Source organism: Leucopleurus acutus (assembly GCF_964270905.1).
Source record: "Leucopleurus acutus genome assembly, chromosome: 16".
Classification (NCBI taxonomy): Eukaryota; Metazoa; Chordata; class Mammalia; order Artiodactyla; family Delphinidae; genus Leucopleurus; species Leucopleurus acutus.
The window spans coordinates 71,776,843-71,795,700 of NC_139158.1; the positions used below are offsets into that span (position 1 = coordinate 71,776,843).

The 18,858-nt window shown below is 44.1% G+C and overlaps 2 protein-coding genes across 2 annotated transcripts in view; both read right to left on the reverse strand.

Moving 5' to 3' along the window:
* Positions 1–430, reverse strand: part of JPH2 (junctophilin 2) — a gene marked incomplete at both ends in the record, with an annotated part of 57,419 nt that extends 56,989 nt beyond the window's left edge. The window contains one exon of the mRNA XM_082857648.1: positions 52–430. Within this exon, the coding sequence (XP_082713774.1) occupies positions 52–430 (379 nt within the window). The remainder of the gene's footprint in view (positions 1–51) is intronic.
* A 7,214-nt stretch (positions 431–7,644) lies between these two features.
* Positions 7,645–18,069, reverse strand: OSER1 (oxidative stress responsive serine rich 1). Its single transcript, XM_082856896.1, has 4 exons — positions 17,999–18,069; positions 14,246–14,361; positions 11,185–11,298; positions 7,645–8,903 (listed from the first exon to the last, which is right to left on the reverse strand). Exons 2-4 carry the CDS (start codon positions 14,320–14,322, stop codon positions 8,216–8,218), a joined length of 879 nt encoding a protein of 292 aa, XP_082713022.1. The 5' UTR covers positions 14,323–14,361; positions 17,999–18,069; the 3' UTR covers positions 7,645–8,215.
* Between the last annotated feature and the right edge of the window lie 789 nt (positions 18,070–18,858).

Consider the following 18,858-nt stretch of genomic DNA (forward strand, 5'->3'; position numbering starts at 1 on the left):
TCACCCTGCCTGGCCCCTCCACCAAGTCCGCAGGCCCCAGACTGGGCTCACCTCCGTCTGCATAGGTCTCCGTGCCGTAGCCGTCCTGCAGGCCATTGTTCCAAGTGCCCTCATACTTGGCACCGCTGCTGCTGCTCTGCCGGGTTCCGTAGCGTCCCTTGAAGCCGTGCGTCCACTCGCCCTTGTACAGCCAGCGTCCCTTGGTCTCTATGCCCAGCCCATGCCGTTTGCCCTGGCTCCAGTATCCCTCGAAGGTGTTTCCGCTGGGCCAGGTATACACACCTGCCACTTCAAAGCCAAAGTTCCAGGAGCCCGAGTATTCGCCCTGGCCCTTGGGGCCCGTGCACAGTCCGTGCCCGTGGGCCTTTCCCCCCTCCCAGCCCCCGCAGTACGCCCCGCCATCATCAAAGTCAAAGCGGCCCCCGCTCATCTCATCGTAGCCCCTGACCACCTCACCGTCCTCCAGCTTCGGGGGAGAGGGCAATGGGGGGGGGGTGCCAACGACTCTCTCCAAGCAGCTCAGGGCCGCCCCCCCTCCGGACTCACTGCGCCCCTGGAGGGGGTAAGCAAGATGCCACCCGAGGCTGAAGGAACCCAGGAGCCAAGTCAGCACTGGGTCGGCTGGTCAGTGCCATGCCTGGGAGGCCCCCACTCACTCAGCCAGAGGAAGGCTGCCAGCTGGGAAGGAAGTGGGAAGGAGAGGTTCAAAGTGTCCACGGAGTGTCCCAAACCTGGCTTCCATGGAGTCAAAGGAAAAACGGTGTGATCCCTTTAAGAAGTGCAGTGAAAGGGGTGGGGTGGAGGGGTCCCCAGTCCGTTTTCAAAGAGGAGAAATTCCCCCTCGGTGACAACCCCCAGCCCGAGGCTGAATTCCTGCAGCCGGCTGGCCCCCTTCTCCTCCACCCCCGGTGGGTGTGCAGGGCTGTGATTCTCCCACCCCCGCCCCGCCCCTCTCCAATCCTGCCCTCCTCCTGGGATGGAAAGGTCAGTGTTGCCCTAACAAGGCCATTGGAGCTCAGAAGCTGCTCCCAAAATAACCCCCTGGCCGGCCCAGCCTCCTTCAAAGTGGGAGGGGTATTTCAAACTGGGCTAGCGCTCCAGACTCAGGGAGTGGTTGGAGGGATGAGGACGGGAAGCTGAGAACTAAGCGTGGGCAGCTGGGGAGCTTTGGTGGCTTTTCCTCTCTTGGGTAAGGGCTCCCTTCCACCTTCCTGGTCCCCTGAGTCTGCAGGCAGGGAGAGGAGAGGAAGACCAGCAGAACACCCGGTCCCGGAGCACTTAGAATCCCCCAGAGCATAGAAATTAGCATATCTCAGCCCCACCACCACTCACATGCCCCCGCAGGACCTGGGGCTGTTATAGCACCACTGCCAACCCCATAAAGGAATCTGGTGACCTAAAGAGAAAGGAGCGGGGCATGGGTTCACATATGCTTTTGAGAGTGGAGGAGAGAACTCAGGAAGAGAGGTGAGGTTCTGGAGACAAGAGTCGGGAAGATAAAGCGAGTCTGAGTCTAGTACAACCCCAAATTCCCTCCCACCCCCCCAACCCTGGGAAAACCCTGGAAAGAACACAGTGCAAGAATCATGGGTCACGGATCACTCCCTTTCTCTCTTCTGACGGGCAGGGAGACTGCCCTCCTCTCTCTAGTTCTGAGACACAGTGTTTCTGGTTGTATTGGAATGAGGTCGTCTCAGAAATACTCAAGGATTGTGATTCTTTTTTTTTTAAATTCCCTTTCCAAGCTCTCTTTTGCTGTGTTGTCCTAAGAGCCTGGAAGGCCAGACTTCAGAAAGCTCTTGGGGCAGGGTCAAGAGCAAAGGGACTGACCAGCACTCAGGTTCCCACCAAAATCCAGTGAAAGGGACAAATAAATCTCCAAGACGAGAGGCAGTGGCCAAGGCTAGAGACTGGAAATTCCAACTGAGCCCAGGGTTACCAGGAACAGGGAGTAATTCTGGGAAAGGTAGGAGCCACCAAGCACAGGAAGCTGTATGTGTGTGTGTGTGTGTGTGTGTGTGTGAGATGGGGGAGGAGGAGGATAGAAATCACCAAAAAAGCAAGCACAGAAGTGACCTGAGAACATTCAACTATTATTATCTGACTTCAGACTAATCCATCATACTCCAAATCCCATGATGACTTAGGCCACTTAAAGTCACTGCAGAAGATGTGTTCTTGTCTAAGGAATGGATAGAAAAGCCTCTCTCCCTTCACCTCAGCTGATCCTGGTTCTTACCACTTGGTTCCTTCCTCGTTCACAACCCTCTGTCTTAAAGAGCCCTTCTCTGCCCACATTTCACCCCCAGGTAGAAACACCCAGCCTCAGAGCTCTCTACTGCTGGTTCTTTGCCAAGCTAACATGCAGCAAAAAGCAGTAGATAAAGACTGTATCATCTGGGTTTTGACTCACTCCTCCCGCGGGTTGACCGACAGCCTGCTTGCACAGTTCACAGCTGAGAGCACCTCAGTGCTGCCCCCAGAGAGTTCTGCTGTTGCCACTTCTGCTGGGTCTTTGGAAAATCACACGTTTCTTTCCAGCTCTGCTCTCCAGGGGAGAGGAAAGAGCATCTCAAACTGGAAGCCAGAGGGAGTTCAATACCCTTTGTAGTTAAATGCCAGCCAAATCACCATAATCCTGTTCTAAGGCTGGTGGCTACTGTGTTCTAGGGAGCTGTTCAGCCTGCATAAGTGTAGCCACCGTACAGCTCCCTACGGTGGTTCCCTACCAAGGGTGGGTACATGTAAGAATCACCTGTAGAACTTAAAAACATGAACAGAGTCCCACCCCATCTCCAGCCTACTGAGTTAGATTGTCCTAGGAGAGGGCTTGGGCACTTGCATTCTTTTTAAAAGCTCCTCAGATGAATCTGACTCTCATCCCTGGTTAAGAACACTGTGGGGGGAATGGGGGGTGAGGATGAATTGGGAGATTGGGATTGACATATATACACTAATATGCAAAAAATAGATAACTAAAAAGAACCTGCTTATAAAAATAAATAAATAAAATTAAAAAAAAAACCCACACACAAATGGGGAGGGGTTTAAAAGTCATCTTGTCCAATCCCTATCTATATATCCAGGAGATTTTTCACAGAACTAGAGCAAATAATCCTAACATTTATGTGGAACTGCAAAGGAGCCCGAATTGCCATAGCAATCCTGAGGAAAAAGAACAAAGCTGGAAATATAACCCTCCCAGACTTCAGACTATACTACAAAGCTACAATGATCAAAACAGTGTGGTACTGGCACAAAAACAGACACATAGATCAATGCAACAGAATGGAGAGCCCGGAAATAAACCTACGTACCTATGATTGATTAATCTATGACCAAAGAGGCAAGAATACACAATGGAGAAAAGACAGTCTATTCAACAAGTAATGCTGGGAAAACTGGACAGACACACATTAAAAAAAAAAAAAAGAACCACTGTATGTTTTCAAATTAAAAAACAGTTTCTTAATGATGTACAAATTCATGCATCCACTTACTTACCATCGGCTGTGTCAGGTAGATAGTTGTGGAGTTAGATTTGTGTTCAGATCCCAGTTCTGCCCCTCACAAGCTGTGTGACCTTGGACAAACTGTTAATGTCTCTAAGCCACAAATTCTTCATCTGTAAAAGTACCTATCTCAAAGGATTCTTGGTATTAAGGATAATAGTATCTACCTTATATGGCTGGGTATTATGTGAGTTAATGCTGTAAAAAGGCTTATAACAGACTAAACACCTAATAAATGTTAGCTAATATCAATATTATCCTCACATGACAAGTTGCTTTTCAAACTATCATGATTAATAAAATAGTCACCAAAGAGGGAAGAATCACCCCCTAAATATTAAGTATATTGACACTGAAGCACTCCTTACTCTTCCCAGTACATGTTTACTCAACGTTACCCTGTGGTTTTTCCTTTTTTAAACTGATAAACTGTGTTATTGGTAAAGGGACACTTTGATTTCTTAAAAGTTTAAATTCTTTGCCAAATTTGGTACTGGCCTTACGTGACCAGCCATCCCTTTTTTGCATCTCCCTTTAAACCAGTGAGTTTCAAGGAAAGGGAGACCCCTTGTGGCCACATGTGCATTACAACAGATTTTTCTTAAGAAAACCAAGTTCTTTCAAACCAAAGAGAATGGTCTTGGGATGAATTTTAAACTGTTTTTATAGGTAGCTATCCCATTCTCTCTTTTTCACAGGGTTTTTCTCACTCCATGGTTCTGTTCTTTGGTCGGAGGGGGCAGTCACTTGCTTCCTCTATTTCTTTCTCAACTTCTCAAGCATGGCTTCTTCCTAGGGAAGGTGGAGAGGAGAGAACTGAAAATGCAGAACAGAGAAGAAATGCACACAGGTATCCGCTTGAGTTTCTTCTCAGCCATCAAAGACTTAGCTGAAGAAGGCTCACCTCCCAGACAAGTTACCTGGCTGGGTTATGTGCCTTCCCACATACTGGCTCCTCCCTCAAACTATGAGCTGTTTGAAGCAAAGATTACCTTGATTCCAAAAAAAAAAGTGCATGAACACCTCCTAAGTGCCTGCCTGGCACTCTGGCTCCTCTTTGCGTGCGTGCCACCTGCACATACTGGGTGTCCTCATCTTCCCTTCCACGCATTATTTGGCAACTGGCCACTCCCTTCTCGAGATGCTTTTCATTTGACTTCTAGGGCTCGTCTCTTGGTTCTGCTCCTGCCTTACTGGCTGCTACCACTCAAGTCTTCTGCTGGTTCCTCCTCATTCCCCTGATCTCTATACCTTGGAAATGGCCCAGAGTTTGGTCCTCTGACTGATTATCATTTACTTCCTAGGTGATCTCCTTCAGTTGCAGAGCTTTCATTAACAGCCACATCCTGATGGCTCCTAACTTTGTATCTCCACCCTGTACCTCTCTCGATCTTCAGTCACATAACCAACCTCCAACTCAGCATCTCTACATGATATCTCATGAGCATCTCAGACTTGAAAAGATCAAAATCAAACTCCCAAGGTCTCCTCCCAGATCTGCCCCTCCAGCCAACTCCCAGTGTATTAAAACCTTTGGAGTCATCCTTAATACCAATGCTTCTCTCACACCCTATATCCATCAGCTCTACCTTCAAAATAATCCCGGGATACGTCTCTCCCGCACTGCCAAGCGTCCGAGCCACTAGAAAGCACTGCCTACTGCAGGAGCCTCCTGACGGCCTCCTTCCCTTCCTTCTCCTGGTTTCCCTCTTATTCTACAGAGCAGCCAGTGCTCTTTCTAAAAGACAAGTCTGATATGCCTCTCCTCTCCTCCAAACCCCCTCAAAAGCTCCCTATCTCTTCAGGAGTCAAAGCCTTTAAAACGGCCTCTGAGGGCCTCCACAATCTGCCCCTAACTCACACTTCTGGACCTCGCCTGCTTCAGGCCACAGATATCCTTGCTGTCCTCTGCCGGGAATGCCCTTCCCCCAAACATCCACATGGCTCACTCCCTCACTTTCTTCTGGTCTCTGCTCAAATGTCACCTCACAGAAGCTTCTCTGATCACCCCAATTAAAATGGCAACACCCCCTCCCCCCCGCCCCAGCCCTTACTCTCTCCTAATCCTTCTCTCTCCGTTAACATTTTCTGCACTGAGGACATGATGCTGTTCTAGTCCCAGCACCTAGTATAGTGTGCCTGGTGTGTTGTCAGCACTCGATAAATATTTGTTGAATGAATTTTCATGAACAGTTATTAAGTAAAGGGACATGTCAGGATGCCACCTTCCAAAACATCAGAGTAAAAATTCCTCAAGCCACGATCTGAATCCATTTTCCAGGATGCATTTGACAAACACTGGTCCCATAAGTTGCACTCACAAAAGGTCAAATGTTCTCATCAGGGACACATTAAAGCTGGCCCATCTGGGTGTGAGCAGAGTAATTGAGGGCTTCAAGATTCATGTTTTGAGGAAGATTTTGACTGAGATGTAAATGCTTACATCTCCTTCCTGCAAATCTGGAATGCCTAAGCTTTCATCCAAGTTTGGATTTCTTCAACAGGTTACTCGGCCATTGGAACTTGGTCCTTTTCAATCCTGACACCCCTCCTAACAACCTTGTATAAAAGGAATGTGCATGATTCATCATTCTCTGGTGACTGTTCTGTTAATATACAGAATTAAGTAAATAACCAGATCACTGGTTTGATAAGTAAACTAAAAAGGACTTAAGAGACTTAGGAACAATTTTCATTCAAGTAACATGTTCAGCCCAATTTGCTCCACTTCCCTCTAGTAAAAAAGGTGAAGCAAAACACTAGTTGTGGAGGTCAGGGTTGGGGAGGTAGGTAGTTTTACAACCAGAAGCTCTAATAGCCTAGGATCAGTGGTTCTCAAAGAGTGGTCCGGGAATCCACTCCACCAGGCTATCTGTGCAGTCAAAACTATTTTCATAATATTAACACAGCATTTGTCTTTTTCATGCTCATTCGCTCACAAGTGTAGAGTTTTCCAGAAGTCATACGACATGGGATGTCACAAGAGATTGCAGAAGCAAATATGAGAATATAGCTGTTTTCCATTAAGCCCAACATTAAAGAGATTTGCAAAAACACAAAACACTGCCACTCTTCTTACTAAATATTTGTTTTGGAAAAGTTGTTTTCCGATTAAAAATATTATTTATATTAACTTAGATGGATTTGTGGATTCTTCATTATTTTTAAATGAAGTAATAGTCTTAAAATTTCTTAGTTTTAATTTCTAATATGGTAAACACAGGTAAATATAACCCACATAAACAAGAGCTCTTTGAGATCCTCAAATTTGTAAAAGAGTCCTGAGATCAAACAGTTTCAGAACTTCTGCCTCAGTTATTTGAAATAGTGCACCTTCTGTTCGCATTAAGAAAACTGTTAAGTTTCTAGCACTGTGATGACAAGGCTCTCTTGCTCCAACCAGAGTCTTCAGATATTACTAAATTCATACTAAACTAGTAACTAGCTGGGGTCTCTCACTACTTAAGTTCAGGGCTTTTCCAGTAAATACCCTTCCCACCTCTCCCAAGTACAAATCACCTATTTATGAAGCCCAAACCCCACTGTCATGAATCAACTCCACATTAGTGGGATGTTTTAGTGAAGAGTAAAACCTATTTTGTAATCAAAATAAAAGTGAAACAAACTTTCTGTTAACACGTTAAAATGGCTGGACAAATTTTCACTAAATTTGATAGGTATGCTTAGGATGGTCCGAATTGTTATACAGCATACATAAAATTCACTTTGGAGCCACCTGGAAAAGGAAGGGATTAATCCTCCAGCTGACACTGAGGACAGATTTTTTTTACCAAACTTTGGAGGGAACTGTGGGGCTGGCTGGCCATTAAATACTGGATATGGCATGTATAAAATTCTCTTTGGGGGTTGCCAGGATAGGAGGGCAGTACAAAGAGATAATATCCATCCAGAACATTTGAAACTGAGGTATGAGATCTACACTGCAAGTGACTGAAACGTGCCATATGTACTAAAATGCCGGAGATGGAGAAGACGCACAGCAGTTTCAAATATCACACCCCCTCCCCCAACTGAAGCAGCCCCACTCCAAGTCACTTCTCACATAAGAAACTTCATGTGGCATGTCTCAGGGTGAAGAGCACCAGCAGGGGTTTATTTAGTGATGGTTAATGATTCTCTCAAACAATATAGGGCAGGCCAGCTAGTTTATTCGTATTGAATCTAAACCTTAGATCTCTGGCTTAACAATAACATAGGAAACCTTTAAAGACACAATAAATCTTGCGTTAAATCAGAGCTGGTTTAAACCAGTCATAAAACTTCTAATACTCTGGGCTGGCAACTACAGCATGACAAATGTTCAGTCCAGGTACAAAACCACATTTCATTCTCCTTGGCACCCAAATCTGAAACAGATCTGAAAAATGCTGAAAAATTGTTTTTCAAAGGCTTTCACCACAGACCCACTGCTACCAGTCAAGCAGTCATTTCTTCATCCCCCAGGAACAGTTCTAAATGAGAGGGACTGTTCTTCTGATCGGCTTGCCTTGGTGGGTACGTAAGAACTCAGAGAGTTAAATTTCAAGAACGAAGATTAACTGAGATGCCAAGAAAAGTTTTTACTGCAAGCACAGCGAGCAGAAGGAGATATCTCCTCAACCAAGGCGGCCGCAACGTCTGCCGTTAACTAAGCTCTCCGACAAGCCTTCACTGGTTAAAGCACAGTAATGAGCTTCTTGCTCTCAGGTGTACATCATTTCTGCCATGTGGGACATTTTCTTGGGGATATACAAGTAATATTCCATGTAGCCTGACAGGTCCTCAATGGTCACGTCATCCACGAAGACTCGAGCTTGCTCAGAACAGGAGCGGGGGGAGCCAGACAGAGTTCTCGTGTGAAGCGACTGAGAGTAGTCCTCCAGCGTGGATCTTCGCTCTGGGGCTAAGGGAGGGACGTTCTGCAGGCCTGAAAAGGAATATACCTCCATATCATGCCACCTCTTACACTGGCACTCCGTGCCTACGCATGCACATGGCTTGCCCTGGTTTAGCCTGGAAACGGATTGAAAGTCAGAGAGATCATTGGCCTTGAGACTTGCTTGGGAGACCTGGGGAGCATCAGAGGAGTCTTCCTCCTTACTCTCTGATGGGAGCCTTGGAACCGAAGTTCTCAAAGGCTCAATAACTGCCCCTGTGTGATGAGTATCGAGAGAAGCGGAGCATTCTCCTGCACTGAACTCTTTCGGGGTTGCAATTCCCAGCCCACTGCCGCCATCAGGGGAGTCCGCCTGGCTTCTGTGCTTGAGCTGGCTGCTCGAGGAAGCAGCTATTGTACTGCAATGTATAAACTTTGGAGGATGAAGGACAGGAGACTTAGAACGCCGACGACGCTGGGTCCTCACTGCTCCTCGTGAAGACTTCCTTGTAGACCTAAGAGGAAAAAAATGCACAAGAAGATGTTGGAATACAGAGGTCTCCTAAAGAGATTCTTTAAGATATTTGGAAATTTGCCACCTCTCTGGTTTATGAGTCTAAATAAGTTTCCCCCAAAGAGATGTGCCTATCTATTTTCAAGCTGCCTAAGTCTCTGTGTCTCAAAAATGTCAACATCTCCTTATTACCAAGGTATGGAAACAGGAGAGGTAAAGGGGAGTTTTAAATCGCACTTCTTGGACGAAACATTTGGCGCAGAATACCTGTCTGCCCTGCCCAACCCTTGGCTTGGGAACCTCTGACCAGTGGGTCTGGAGAAGCACCCTGCACAGACAACTCAGACTGATGCTGTTAAAACCTCAGTGTTGTGCTCCACGCCCTGAATGCAGCACAGCAGCTTCAGTACCCTGCGGGGCTAATGCTACAAACAGCCACTCTGCCGTGATTACTCAACAGAAGAGCAGATTTAGACTTCATTTCTATCACAGCTGAAAAACAGATTTAGACTCTCTGAAGTTTTCAGATATTGGGAATTATCAGACATACTGTAACGTTTTATAAAATTTTAAATAAATAAGAATTGAGGGAGTTCCCTGGTGGTGCAGTGGTTAAGAATCCACCTACCAATGCAGGGGACTCAGGTTCGATCCCTGGTCCAGGAAGATCCCACATGCCACGGGGCAACTAAGCCCGTGCACCACAGCTACTGAGCCTGCGCTCTAGAGCCCGCAGGCCACAACTACTGAAGCCTGCGTGTCTAGAGCCCGTGCTCCACAACAAGCGAAGCCACCACAATGAGAAGCCCACGCACCACAACGAAGAGTAGGCCCTGCTGGCTGCAACTAGAGAAAGCCCGTGTGCAGCAAGGAAGTCCCAACGCAGCCAAAAATAAATAAATAGTAAAAAAAAAAAAAAAAAAAGAATTGAGCAAAGAGAAAAAAGACTCAAAATTGCCAAGCAAATTTGAAAACAGAACCAAGTAGAACTTTAAAAACTTTGTAACTGAAATTAAACTAAATAGATGGGCTAAACAGCAGAACACATACAGCTAAGAAAAGAAAATACTGGAGGATAAATCTCAATTATTTACAACAGAGGTCAGCAAACTGCAGTCTCTGAATCAAATCCGGCCCCCTACCTGTTTCTGTACAGCCCATGGACACTGCTCCCATAGGCTAGAACTGTGAGCCAGGCAGACATGCCTGAGGACCCCGCTTTGCCCCTGTTCTTCCCTCCACTCCCTGTGCCCGTCTTCCTGGCCAGCAGACATGTGCGTTACACCATGGCCTGGGGCCCTCACTGGCTACCATCTACATGTTGGGGCTCTGCTGTCAACAATCGCTAGGTACTGAGAGGTAGAATCTCAGTTTGTACCAGGCTCTCTGGAGGAGAGAGGGTGTGCTGGAATCTGGGTGCCACTGAGGCAGAGAGTAAAACTGACCCTGGCAACGCTCCCTCCCCACCCATCCCACCAGGCTCATTTCAGCCTCAGACTGTCTCAGCAACTGAACACAAAGTATGTCCACCAGCCAGGATGGTGAACATCAAGCAAACAGGGCAGGGCAGGAGTTTTCTCCCTTTTTAAGTACCTACAAAATATCCCTGGATCTCACCTCTTGGCCTCCAAAGCCTAAAATATTTATTTTCTGACCCTTTACCAAAAAAGTTTGCCAACTCTTGACCTAGAAGACAGCACAGAAGCTTAAGAGATTTGGAAAAATGTAAAAGTTAAGAGGTATGTAAGACAGAATAAAAAGTCTGGAGTCTCTGAAAGAAAGAATACAGTGAATGGGAACACAGGTAATTTTTTAAGAGATGATGGCTGAGAAATTTTCTGAATTGATGCAAGAAGAGAATCTACAGATACAAGAAGCACACACTAAAGCAGGACAACTAACTGGAGAATACCAAAAACAATAGGAATACCTTAACAGCAGCTAGAGAACTAGGCAGATTATTTCCAAAAAAAAAAATTATTTGAAAAAAGATCCTATAAGTAACACATTTTTAAACTTAATTTAATGGACATATATAAAACCTAAGAATGATTAAAGGAGAGCCATTTTTCTCAAACACACATAGAACATTTATAAGAATTGACTACAATCCAGGCTATACAGCAAGTCTCAGCAAATTCACAATGAGAAGAAAGGGTCTTCTTTAACTGGTGCATCTTGGGTTCTATATCATAACACTCTTTTCTGGATACTTAGGAAAGAAAATTCAATAGTATGTTAAGGTGTTGGGATAAAAATCATCTGCAATGAGAAGCTCTTACCCATGCCAACTGTCTTTAGATGCACATGTGGTTTTAGGTTTGGTATCATCCACTGCTGTTCTGACTGATGCTCTGACACTTGTGCCTTCTCCAACAGACAGAGATGCTACGGACCTGAAGACAAGAACAAAGTTTACTGCTTAGAAAACCATGAAAGGAGGAGAACATATTGCTCTCATCAACCCAAATGCAACTTGTATTAATACCTTTATTATCTTTCTAGTTTGGGTTTCTCAAAAATTGCTCAGCTTTTAGTGTAAATTTTCCTCCGAAACCAAAGTTGGAGTATCCCTAAGAGCTCGCAGTTGCAAAATCATAAGCAAAAGAATGATTCTTAAGTATAACCAGCAGTGGGATATAAATAGACTTTTAGGCTGTTTATCTGGGGCAGATCAGGCCTTATGTCCAGGGAGAATGCTAACGACAATGACCACTTACTTTATATGGGCAAACCAGAGCCATGGAAACTAAGCTTAGGAGCAAAAACTTTAGGAGACTCAATCTAACTTTAGGAGACTCAATCTAAATAAATACTTTTTCAAACAGTATACAACTTATACAAAAATATTCTAATTTTTACAACCAATAAACTTGAAGTATTACTCAGAGCTAAATCTCTGCAGTTTAAAATTACACAAGTAACATGGGTTCCCAGTAAAGATGAAAAAATTTAAAAGAGAGAAAAGAATCATCTATAATCTCACAACCCAGAGATCACCAACATTAACATTTAACATCAACTTCTTTTGGACCTTTTCAATACACACATACATACACACATATACAGGGCTCCTACTATACATGCTGTAGTCTTGATAAATATCCTTTAGAAAGAGACAATCTACTAAGTAAAAAGATGTTCACTAAAATATAGTTTAAAATAAACTTAAATGTCTAATAATAGAAAATACTGTACTATATAAATTATGGCCAATCTGTACAATGGAATATTAGGAATTTATTAAAAATTAACTGTGCAAAGAACTCTTAATGACATGGGAGAATGTTTATAACATAATATTATGTTATGCTTGTAACGTAAGAGAAAACAGCATGGATAAACACCTGTACGTATATTATGACCTCAACTGTGTAAAAAAAGTGAACGCTGTTATTACAGATGATCTAGATATTAACTGTGGTATTGGTAAATTGTGATTTTTTACTTCCTTTTTTATCCTTTTTTTTTTGTTTTTCTAATTTACCCATAATAAGCATGTATTATGTTATAGTCTAATGAAAACGACTATGTTGTTTTACAATAAATATATAAAGATTTGTCCTGATAAGACAAATACCATTAGAAACCAAAACCTGTTGAACAGGATCATGCTAAATTCCTGGCAAGGCTTGGTTACTTTATGAGTCAGTACCTCACATGTTCCATTCGTAAATCAGCAACAATACAAAACAACTAGAAACGTATGATACACTATACAAGTCTTATTCTGCTTAGTCACAGTAATGACTCACCCCTTGTACTCTTATTTGGTTTTCTCAAATGTTCTGCACTGCTCCTTCTCTTTCTATAACTTAACTCAAAGTAGAGCGCATGCTACAAATATATAATATTTGACCATATATTGTACAGACATTTTGAAAAGTTTTTTTTATGTTCCAAGTAAATTTTAGGGGCATGGAACTAGCTTAATTTTATGCTCCAACTTCTTACAACACCAGGAAAGAAGTCTGTATATCAAAGAGTTATATAAATTTATACACTAAGGGATACATGTACGTGTGCATTTATACATTCCTAGCATTTTCCTGACTAAAAAATATTTATTTCTATACCAGAAATCACAAAGGAATACACTATGACTGCAATCTGGAACTATTTGTTTTTCTGCTTTATTTCTGTTTCCCAAAATAGCTTATAAAGCACTAATCAATTCTAATGGCAAGATGACCATATTGGAAAATCACTAGGAGAAGATACTTATTTGAAGTATCATGGAAGCAAATGTAAGCACCTGTAACAGCTACTGTGCAAATCTATTAGCATAAATTCTCTCATTTGGTAGGCCAAAAATAGTACTAGCAATAAGCAGACAGCTATAACGACAACTAACAACTATTTAATTTTACATGCACCAGGTACCGAATGCATTTCTTCATGTTGTCTTCAAGGTACCATATAAAGGAATGGTTAAGAGCAGAGGTTCTGGAGATAAACTGTCTGGGTTCAAATCCTGGCTCTACCACTTCTTACCAATGTGACCTTTTGCAAGTGACTTAATTCATCTGTAGCTCCTCTGTAAACTATATAGTATATTCTGTAGTATCTATCTTCTAAGTTGGTAGTAAGGATTAGATGATGTGTACAGAGTACTTAAGCCAGTGTCTAGGGCATAGTAAATGAATAATAAATTTGAGCAATCATTATTTACTCCTTGCTGTGGAGTGTTCAGTTTCCATTCATGAAATGAAATATTCTTATATCCATTAAAACTTTGAGATTTCTTCTGGCCTGGGGCAAAGAAGGGGGATGAAAAGAGTCCTGCATAGAACATTTTGCAAAGGGTGAAATATTAACATTCAGACAGCAACTGGTCTGCAGGTGCTCTAATTAGTTTGGCCAAAGGGTCCAAGATTATTGATCTCAGTGACAGAACCCTAATGAACAGGTTTCCATAGTGATAGGGTCAGCAATCAGAGCCCATGAAATCGCAATGTCTGCAGAGATTCCTATTGAGCCAATTCACTTTTAGTGAAAAATACTGTGATTCCCTAGAGATGTATGAGGAACTCTCTGATGGGACACTGCCTAATGTTTGATTAAAAAGAGGTGGGGGGAGGGGGAAGGGAAACCCTCCTCAAAGTTAAGAAGAAGAACCCCCAGCCTTGGAGTACAAATGAGCACCTACTTTTCAAAATTTAACAGAAGAGTTTCTTTTATAAGTAAAACAATGCTGTACAGAATTTGGTAAAATGTCACACTATTAACATTGACACCTTCTACAAATAAAAATAAATTTTAGAAGAGAAAGAGCTCCCCTGAGGAAATGTCTATTTAAATCTAGTAAACAATTCCCCAATAATATATTCCATATTTAATTACCCTGATGCATCCACTCTTAATTTCTTGAAAGCAGTTTGTAGACTCTCCTCCTCTCCATCCTTGGCTTCAGATTTCATTGTGAAAGTTTTACACTACTATGGATGTTCCCGTTAATACTAAAAAGAAAATAAAATGAACAAAGTGAAAACAGGTGAGTTCAAACATATACTTTTGTTAAAATCTATATTCCTGATACTACCATTGCTTGTTAGGGGGAGAAAAAGCAAATTTCTACTTCTAAAAGGAAGTTTCAATGACTAGGAAACTGTAGGTTTTATTTCTTAAGAGAAGACACATGAAATAATACAGAAAAAGTATATTTATTATGATGGAATTTAAACTGTCCAAATACTTGATGCCAATATCCTATTACACAGTTTTGGAAACTACGTCACCTAAAATCTGTGTTTAAGTATACTTTTTAACAGGAGGTGAAATCTCTCCAGTTGTAGAAGTCTAGAAACCTACAGACAAAATGACCTCTACATCAGAAATATAAGGGAAAAGCTCAACATATAGGATTCTGAGCTTTAAAACACTACTGAGGGGACTTCCCTGGTGGTGCAGTGGTTAAGAATCCGCCTGCCAATGCAGGGGACATGGGTTCAAGCCCTGCCCCCGGAAGATCCCACATGCCGCGGAGCAACTGAGCCCATGTGCCACAACTACTGAGCCTGCATGACACAACTACTGAAGCCCACATGCCTAGAGCCTGTGCTCCACAACAAGAGAAGCCACTGCAGTGAGAAGCCCAACGAAGAGTAGCCCCTGCTCACTGCAACTAGAGAAAGCCTGCGCGCAGCAACGAAGACCCAACGCAGCCAAAAATAAATAAATAAATTTACTAAAAAAAAAAAAAGAAAAAAAAAACCACTACTGAGTGTTTGTCTCATCCAGCTCTAAACATTTCAGGTAAGAATAACTTTGTGACACATGATAGCATTTCTCTAAAGCAATCCTGACCCAGATATCAATGTTTATACTCATATTAATATTCATACCCACGTATCAAGATGTTACCATTACTAAGGCAGGATTGCAAACAAGTTTCAATGATACTGCTTACTCCACACTCAACCTTTGTTTTCTTTAGCTTCAAATATTTTCTTACAAGAATAGATGAACTATACTTGCAACTCAAAAACAAACTTAAAACAAAATTAGCTAAAAAGAGAGGTAGAAAGTAAAGGAAAAAACTGAAATTATTCTATAGATGTGCCTTTAAATGATCTCCACTTAATCAACTAGCTTGATTAACCAAAGTTCTCCATTTCTTCTACCCTGATTTTTATATTTAAATGAAAAAAAAAAAAAAATATGGGAGAGAGACCAACCAAAGCAACAAGAGATACAATAGAGAAGTTAATAAATTCTTTGACTCTAGTCTCCCATTTTTTTTTACTCGGGGTAAAAAATTTCTTAATACCACATCCTGAACAAAGCATAAATCAGTCTCTATAAACATATCACAGGGAATCAGAAAGAAAAAAAGTAAAACAAAAAATATAAATGGGGAATTTCTGAAGCGAAGAATTCACTTTACCTTCTCTATTTCTAGAGTGCCCTTAGGCACTCTCAGAGGGAGCAGTGCCTCTCTGTGGATCCTTGGATCCTCTCTGATTCTATATCTGCTCATTTCTCAGGGGTGGGTTTGATGTTATTGTGAGACCTCTAATATTCTACAGGTCACGGTGTCATAACATGTTTGATATAATGTAACCATGTAGTACCAGTGGCAAAATTAAGAAGCAAGTGATCAAGACTATTTGTTTCATTTATTAATGTGTAGAAGGTATTTTAGGCAGATCTCTCTGGGGAGCACTGAAAACAGTGTCCAAAGAATTCAGCTAGCTTTCACCTCAACTTCTTAAGACAAAAAATTTAAATACACTCCCCATATGTATTTTGCTGGTTTACTTAACCAGCACATCAATTTGAGGAAACATTATCAGTTCCACATTTCACTGGTTCCTAATTCTTCAGGATTCAGAGGAGGACCCTCTCCCAGATACACAATAATGTCCTATATAATTGGGGAGAGGGGTGAGCAAAGATCACATATCCTATTATTTTTGAAGCTCCACAGCATCTAAAAGGGTGCTTCTGTAGTCTATAAACAAATTCTTCCTGCTGAAGAATACGGGGATACAAGGGAGATACAAGGGAGAACCTGACACCAGGACTGTGAACCCTATTCCTGTAAGGACTGGAATCTCATTCCTGCCCTAACACTGTGCTAAGATGCTCTGCACACAAACATGGAACTTTTAATTACACAGTATTAACTTAACATTACTGCAGGTGACCTCTAGATGTTAATACAAACTTAGCTAACGTTCTTGTTGACACACTAAAAGATCCATCAGTTAAAAACCAAAACAGACCAAAATAAAACTGGCTACAGAGTAAAACTTTAGGAATGAAGTTCCAACTAAACTAGTCTCAGACTTCAAGCATTTTGATTACTCACCTTTTCCCTCAGTTATATTAACCCAGGGCAAAGGTGAATCTTAGGCATGACCGTAAGAGCTAAATCAGAGCATGTCTGTAATTACAAAAAGGCTTATTATGCTCCTCCCTCTTCCCAGCTTCCCATTCACTCAACTCAAGAGCTGTACAACTAACTCCGGGAAACATGTACATGATTTGCCCTTCTTCATTAATATTAAATTTGTGGGAGACATTCTTGCAGTTTTTACTGCTCTAACTTCTTGAAATTGAACAATCCCCCCAAAGATCAAACTTCTACTTTGTTTTAAGTCAAATCACAAGGGGCCTCGGATTTTCCCTAACCTTTCAGAAAACACAAAATTCTTTTAAGTTCCTCCAACAAAAGGGCAAATTCCGGATTTTCTCTGACTTTCAACGAAGAGTATGTCTCACAATCTTATTTACATCTTGCAGTTTTAACCAATACCTCTTTGAACCTCAAGCCTAGGTCCAAATTTCCAGGACCCTGAAAAGAGCTGAGAACGATCAATAAAGGATCTGCGCGCAAGAGTGTCATCACAATGTTAAAGATTTAGAAAATTTCCCTGCCCACCAGGAAGCGTGGAATCCGGGGAAGAAAATCGCGTCCAGCAACTCTGGAAGACGCAAACAAGACTAAGTTGCAACAATCTGCCCCCGAGACAAAACACGTTCACGCTTCTCTCTACTCACTCAACCCCTACACTCTAGGTGCAAGAGCACTATGTTAATTCTTTTTACCCAGAAACTGAAAAGGTCGGGACCTGGGGGGTTCGGAGAAAGGGGAGCTGTCCAGGGCCCTAGCTGTGCCCGCCCGGGGTCTCCCGCTGGAAAGCTGCTCCTTGAGGATACTCCCCGGGCCAGAATGAGAGACTTGGGTCAGGCCAATAGGCAAGGGATGCAGGAGGAGGCGGGGGCAGAGCCGAAGAGGCACACAACGAGACTGAGGCTCAGGAACTAGCGGGAAAGGGCGGGAAAGGGCAAAGGGCGGCCGAGAAAGGCGAAAAGGGGAAGCTACGGACGAGAGGGAGAGGGCGGAGGCGAGGGACGGGGCGGGAGCAGCGGAGGCGGGAAGGGGCGAGAGAGCGGAGCTCGGGCAGGGCCAGGCCGCAGCAGCGGAGGGGGCGCGGAGAAGCGCAGGCCCTGCCCGGCCCAGGCAGCCAGCGCCGGGGGAACAACGCGACGCGAGGCTGGACGGCCCAGAGGAAGCCGCCCGTGGCCAGACCGGGCCTGGAGGCCGAGACGCGGTGCCGCAGCGTCTCCCCGTCACGTCTGGGCACGCACCTCCTGGCGCCAGGGGCGCTCCGGTGAGCCAGTCTGGTCACTTCAGATCGTCTCTCCCCGATCGCGGCGCCTGACTGACCCGGATCTAAATCCGCGGAGGGGGCGACCCGCGCCTCCGGAGTCGCACTGCGCCTGCGTCACTCAGACACGCTCCCCGCCCCCTGTTCGTGCTCCTCCCACCCCAGTGACTAGGCAACGCGGCAGGCGGTGGCTGCGCAGGCGCGGGGCGATGGCCGCGCCTCTCAAACGCCTGACGCCCGCCCCTCGCGAAGCACGTGCTCCTGACGTCATTTCCTGTTTTTCTCTTCATTAGTCCCGCCCTCCACAAAGGATTCGCTTTGGAACGGGTTTTGGGGTGTGCCTGCTTCCTCCTCTCGGTCAGGTGAGTGAGTGGGCGTTGTTCTTCGTTGTCGAGCTGCTTCCACTTCCCCGCGTCTCCCTGTGCTTGGTGCTCCACCTGGAGTCAGCGAGGCTGCGGAATTCTGCGGGGTGAGGCCGGAGTGGGGGGATTTTCACAGCGACGGAGCCCGTCTGAGCGCTTGGCCCAAGCCTCCTCGATGCTCGAATCTGGACGGCCTGCGACATCTCCAGGGCTCCGACACCAGCCCTGGACTCCCGGGGATCTTCCAGGGCTGCAGAGAAGCAAGGAAGTATTGGACACGGTCAGGACCGTGAACGTGACGCCGGAGTTGGAACTGAACTGCCTTCGCTTTAATACGCCTGTTGTTTGACTTGAGGCAACTGCGTTTCCCTCTCTGGGCCTCATTTTCTCCCTTCCGTTAAGTGAGGACTTTGGACTGTTTCAGTGAATCTCGTTTTTTTTCAGGCATGGACTCCTTTGAGAATCTGGTGAGAACTGT